This window comes from Papilio polytes, unplaced genomic scaffold (assembly GCF_000836215.1).
Source record: "Papilio polytes unplaced genomic scaffold, Ppol_1.0 DF823399.1, whole genome shotgun sequence".
NCBI classification, from domain to species: Eukaryota; Metazoa; Arthropoda; class Insecta; order Lepidoptera; family Papilionidae; genus Papilio; species Papilio polytes.
In genome coordinates, this window is record NW_013525805.1 from 1764105 (window position 1) to 1770920 (window position 6816).

General features: G+C 33.8%; 1 protein-coding gene across 3 annotated transcripts in view; it reads right to left on the reverse strand.

Annotated features, from left to right (window-relative positions):
* The window catches only part of LOC106104870 (endophilin-A), a 22193-nt gene that overhangs the window by 4730 nt on the left and 10647 nt on the right, over nucleotides 1-6816 (reverse strand). For all 3 annotated transcript variants that reach the window (XM_013285063.1, XM_013285065.1, XM_013285064.1), the window contains exons 2-6: nucleotides 5795-5875; nucleotides 2456-2524; nucleotides 989-1205; nucleotides 779-912; nucleotides 556-622 (exon numbers count right to left, since the gene is read on the reverse strand). In XM_013285063.1, the coding sequence (XP_013140517.1) occupies nucleotides 556-622; nucleotides 779-912; nucleotides 989-1205; nucleotides 2456-2524; nucleotides 5795-5839 (532 nt within the window). In that variant the 5' untranslated portion in view covers nucleotides 5840-5875. The remainder of the gene's footprint in view (nucleotides 1-555; nucleotides 623-778; nucleotides 913-988; nucleotides 1206-2455; nucleotides 2525-5794; nucleotides 5876-6816) is intronic.

Below are 6816 nucleotides of genomic sequence, written 5' to 3' on the forward strand. Positions count from 1 at the left end.
AAAAATACAAAATAGCTTATGAATAAATTACAAAACAAAACAATAACGTAAAGGTTAAAATAATGAAAGTAGCGATACAAAAAGAAAAACAAAAAAAAATACAGACCAAACGATGAAAACAAAACCAGGCAAATGCGTAGAATGGAATCGGCGCGGACGCAGGTCAGGAATATGGAAGAAACGGGCGTTACATATAGAGCACAATATTAATATCACTCGGTATTTTATTTAGTTTGTTTGACTAGCATTGTATCTACTGCCACTCTAACATACCCTGCCTTGGCATTCCGCCACCGGGACTCATATAAGGGCTGACCCTACCTGATCCTTGATATAATGAAATAAAAGGGAAAGTTACATTACGAACAATTGTATGAAATACATTTTTGACAAATTCACATAAAAGACTCTTTAAAGTTATAAAAAATATACTTTTAAAACATTTGCTGTATCCAAAATAAACATTTTTCACTTTGCAAAAAAAAATATTATTAATTACATGAAATATTTGTAATAATAAAACAAGAATTGGATATATTGATTTGAAATAATCACCTTTAGCCTGCCTGCGGCGTTTGCAGTCGAAGTCGAGCCGACGTCCCTGCAGTTTCTTCCGGTGATGCTACAATAAAGAAGTGAACCATCATTAAAATAAAATATCAATAAAAATTATAAACTATGAAAACATAAACTGAGTAGAAACTTCTGACGTCATCTATAGCAAGTCCATGCTGATTTTAATAATTTTATAAAAAATGTTTTAACAAACGATACTTACCATAACTTCTTTAAGGTCTTTGGTCTGTAAATGATGAAGGGGCTCAAGGAAGCTCTGCTTAATATTATCGTCAAGAGAATATTTCACGTCGGCCATTTGCTTAAGCGCCTCACCCATCTCTATCATGCATTGTGCTGCAATAACATTTTAATAAATTTTATTTCGAGTGATTCTTTTAATGTTTACATATGAAATCTTAAGTAAACGTACAGAAAACAGTGTCCTCTCCTAGTTTCTTCCCGTACAACAGCATGCAGTCTCCGAGCACGCCTTCTGGTTGCGGGTAGGTATTACTCTTAGCTTGTCCACTCAATTTGCTGATCCCCTTCACAGCAGCCATCTTCGCCCTTGCCGTGGGGTTCGGCTGGAGGAATTCTTTTGTTTTCGTCTGTAGTTCTTCTACCAGCTCACATGTTACGTCTGTTTTCTATTAAGAAGGGAACGCGAAAGCTTTTGTGATTTATTTGTAACTTACAAAAACATGAGCAGATTCTTGGAAACAATCCGCAAACATTTCTTGAAATTCAACTAACATCGATATAGTCAAAGTATTTTCAGTTTTATCAATGTGATGTTTTCTTTTGTTGTTCCAAGTATTTGGTACCCTTATGATTTTTAGTATACTCTTTTAATCTATAATTATTACTGGCCAACTAATACTGGGGATACTAATATTGAGAATAGAAAAATTTTATAAATATAGAGAGTAAATGCTTAGTTTATTTTTGTAAGCATTAATAATCTTACATTTTCATCAGGGATAAAAGCCGTGGAAACACTTTTAGAGTACATCTTTGTAAAACAGGTCACATTAAAGTATTCTCAGCGCCGTTGGGACACTTAGGATCCTTGTGAAAGCGGTAAGTTTTACAGAAAATATAAGCCAAGACATTTTCTTTCTAGCGTCATAAATATTACATTTTATTTACTTTATGTAACAAAATTTTATATTTTATAGACTGTACCGTATTTTTAGAACTTAAGAGCGCGGAACAGAAACGCAACGATTTGTATGCAGTACTTTACGAAAGATAAATAGGGCTTAAGCTTTATAGAGTAATTTCTGCAAGTTCTACCGATGCGAAATTGTAGTTATCAAGCCAATGTTCAATTGTTTCAAATTTAGTGTAGACTTCTCCTACTACATGTATACTAAGAGTCTTCTTTAGTAACCAATTAGTCACGAGTAGTAAGAGCATCACTGAATTATATTTACATTAGTTTCAGAACATAGCTACGCTATGCATTATGCGTGACTCTGCAATCACTTTCTAATCCAACTAGCTGTTCCCGCGCGGATTCATCCGCATGGAATAACGAAAATTCTATTTTATTGTTAACATTTGTCAAATTATCAATTGCAAATGTCATCATGACATGACATGACAACAAGTTGGTAGAAACTTATGGTCTCTTTCTCACATCAAGGTTTATTATCAAAAATATTTACCCCCTCAGTTTAATGGCGTTAAAATATATAGCCTAAAGCGTGACGTAAGTGTAGGGCTTTTTATTAAAATAAGAATTAATCAAAAATATGCCGTGATTGCTGACATCTTAGGCAACAAAGAAGTGTGTGTTTACGCTTTATTATAATAGAATAGAAGTATAGATAGTATAAATAATGCAGTTTGTTTGAATTAGATTTACAAATTGTTTTAATAAAAAATTACATACTCTTTCCATTTCCACGAAGTCCAAGTCGAGTTTTGTGCCTTCGGCGCCTCCCATTTTCTCTGTGACATACTGAAATATCGAAACAGATATTAGGTAGATACCAGGCGATATAAATAATATCAAGTTGTTTTAAAGTACAAACTTTTGTTAAAAGTATAGGTAACTGTAAATTTTTACTGCTGACACACTACAATAAACAACTTTGATAATTTCACGTGGTGTATTCAACAACGATATCTTTACACACTGCCCTTAAACAATTTGTTTTCCACAACAGTGGTTGTTCACAATAAAAACGTGCACGTCGCATTTAGTTTGGCACGATTTCATACAAAGGAAGTAAAGTATCGGATCGGCCATTTGTGTACAAAAGCTCGGGTCGAGGCCTAGCCTTGGCCGAGCGCTCGTATAAAGTGTTGAATACACATAAAATAAGCAAGTACGCCAACATTAAACCACTCTCCTGTTTTATTAATAAACAGTTGAATTACGATTTATTAAAAGTATGCTATTTTACGTTTTTTATAGTAGGTTCTATAAATCGAAGAACTCTAATTAAATAAACGAGAGATTTTATATCAAATCTTAATAAGACAGTTCCAATTTATTAAAATAAGTATACTTGGGTTGGGAATAACCTTTTTGCTTATGAAACCTAACAAGCTCATTGTAGAAGGACCATCCGGAGGTGTTTGAAGGGCGTTATAATTGGGGCACATCAGCTATATAGGACGCGGAATGGGTCAGGGTCGCGGCCCTCTCATTTCACCCCCATGACAGATAAGGGGGGAGGGATTTAGTCGAGAATATCATTATTCGCAGTGTTATTGATCACGTTGTTAGAGCTCGGATATTGCGCGACGGCCGGCAGTAGTAGAGAGGAAATCAACGACGGAGTCTGAGATGAAAATGTCAAAGTCGCATATTTCTTGAAGGATTTAATAGCGATGCTTATTGTGACAATTTCAGTGAAACGACTTTCACGGCACGTCTTAGCTACTAAGTCAAATCTTACTTCTTACTAATATTATAAATGCGAAAGTTTAGATGGATGGGTATGGTCTAAATTAATGAATGGATCTCGATGAAATTTGGCAGAGATGTAAAGGATAGTTTGGAAGAACACATAGTCTATTTACTTTTTTTATTTCAAGCGGATGGGTTCGTGGGCTAAAGCTAGTCTTCTATATAACAAAAATAAAGTATCAAAATGTACGAGTTCAAGAATAAATGTGAAAAGGGGCACATGCAATTTATATTGCAATTGCACACATCATACTATGTAATGAAATAACTCAAAAACTACTGGGCCGAATTCTAAAACTCTTTCACTATTATAAAGCTACTTTGTTAGGCTATAATTTTATTACTTTTAAATTTGAAAAAACTCTTATTTATTACCTTCACGATATCGATTGCAATAGCAATAGAGTTTCGTTCGTTCAATGATTATTTATTTATGAAGAAAATAAAAACAGATTGTAAAGAAATAAGCATTGTTAAGGCCGGGCAATACAAAATATTGAATGAAAATAGACTAACAAAGAGACGATATTAATAGTAGTCTTTCAATTTTAGCTCTTACAATAGAAAATAATGTCTGACCTCAAAAGGTTTTAATACAGGAGTATCCTTAATTTTAAGGGTTACTCTGAAAACATATAGGACGTTACAAAACGACTACTATAACTGTTGTTCCTATATTGGTATTCCAATTTTATTTATTTCAGATGGTTATAGAACAATGTTAGTTGGTGTCAGGACGAACGTTCTGTAATCCAGACGTACTACAAAACAATGCAATATTAAAAATGTATTGAAAATTTGATGAAGCTCGATTCAGACACTATGAGTTCAGGGAGAACACTTGAATATTTAACGAGAAGGGGTCGTGCGGACTAAAAACAATTTCCACGAGGCTTGTGCATTAACGCCAGTAAGAGAGCGAACATTAATTTTTAATGAGAAACAAAAATGAAATGGTCTTGATAATATTTAACTCTGAATACAGATTTAAAATTGCTTAATTACACTACAAATGTTTTACCGAAGAGCGGAACCTACAACCATCTTTAGTCATCACCAGCTCACTATATGTCCCCACCGAGGGGTTTGGAGCCTACCCTAAATTAGGGTGATTAGGCCATAGTCATCCACGCTGGCCCAGTGCGGGTTGGTCGACTTCGCACATATCTTTGAATTTCTTCGCCGATATGTGCAGGTTGCATCACGATGTTTACCTTCACCGTAAGAACGTCGGGTAAATTATGTACATATGAAAATTCGAAAAATCGAAAATCACATTGGTACATGGCGGGATTCGAACCCAAGACCTGTAGATTACAAGTCAAGTGCTAAAACCACTGAGCCACCGACGCTCTACAACCATCTTTATTAATCCCATAAATTGCTGAACTGGTCCCATAATTGGCCAATATGCCAGTGTGTTGTTCAATTTTAATTAAAAAAAAATATACGAAATCAGCTTATTGCTATATATGTAAATTGGTTCAGAAAAAGCTACGCTATTATTGAATGCCCGTGGAATATACTCGTAAGGCGTTGCTATGTATTATATTGTGTGTAAAGGAAGTTAGATCCAATTATCGATAGAAGGCTTTTGCATATAACTCGACAGGGCGACCCACACCTGCATATTACTGACACTATTTTTATAGTTACAACTATTGGATGCAATTATGTAATTCTCAATAGTAATAGTTTATCGTGATAATTACGTTTGTAAACTAAGTTATAAAATAGGTCAGATTAACCATTTCTAGTATTCTGGCATAGTTTTAATCGTGAACGTAAAAAGTTAAAAATTATTTCATTTATTATAAAAAAAACACTGATAACATAGGTAGAGTAATTCAGAAATAACAGCAAAACAGGATAAGAAAAGCACAAAAAACAAATTCACTTTAACCAGAAAATAGAATTTAATCTCCGATGTTTGCGAAAAGGAAGTATCAAATAAGGTAAATCAAAGAAAAGCTTTTAGTTTATTAAAATGTAGTAGTCGGAACAATCTCAAAACGCAAGGAATTGTCATTGTTTAGCAGTACTCCACGGATGAAGTACGGAATAGAAAACGATAATGGCATCTCTCATCATCGTTTCTTAAAACAGAGATTAATGTATATTCATAATTGTGTTTCGGCAGTGAAAACTTACAGTAATAACATGTAGATAAACATGTCTATAAAATTGCTAAAATATTTCTGGTAGACCGCTAGTAAGCAGCTTATGACGATTGTTTTCTGTGGTTGACATAACCGCAAATCAAATCTTACCAACATCCACGGAACGATGTTGTATTTGTTCGTCGGAACTCACCTGATTGGCTTTGTTGATCTGTTTCTTAAGTCCTGCAAAAGCCATGGCTGCTCCCGCACTCTATTACTAATTTTTTTGGTTCTGAAAAAGAAATAATAATATCACACAGAGCTACAGATTCTTTATTAATGTTAGTGTATTCATTAAAGTTATACATGCATATTATTTACTTCATGTTCAATTACTTTTATGTTGTCAACCAAAGGAACTAGGTACACATACAACTTTGTTAAAGAAATTAATCAAATATGATAACTCGAGAGTACAAAGAATGAACTTATTATACATTTATTTTTGCTGAAATTGAAAACGTCCATATCATTTCAATGCATCAGATTGAACTAACAATCCAGCACGCTACAAACGCATTGTTGCATTAAATCGATTTTCAGCTGTACTGAATATCTATGTTCTGTGAGAATAGACATGAATCAAACTCTTTTTTGACCGACTTCCCAAAAGAAGGAGGTACTCAATTCGTCTGTAAGTTTTTTTTTTTTTTAAATCTGGTAAACCCAAATTAATAAAGGCTTTTAAATGTGAGAAATAACGAATTTTTCCTACATATTTAAGGCATATTCGCTTTTGTATCTAAAATAAAAAAAAAAAAAACTTTAACCATTGACACGAATGGACCTTATGGTATAACTTCTATTTGCATGTTCTTAGATTTCCCAAAGACCATTAAGGATACCTTTATACTTTCAGGATTTTTGTTATTATTTATTCGTGTGTTCTTTCTATGATTTTAGTAACCTGATCATTATTTACGTATATCTATGCGTTAGACACCATTCCAAATAAGGGGTAGTTCATAATGTTCGCGGTAACTGCATAAATGCACTTTACGAAATTAAATTGTCATTTATGTAACGAAATTAAAGTCGTTGCGCGGTATGTGGTTGTTCTAAGTTTTATCAATTTGCTTCTAGAGAAGAGAGTAGAGCAAGTTGTTATTGGCATTGTGCCACAAGGCCGGATCGATAGGTTCGCGGCGGACGTAAGTAACGTTATGTAATCGC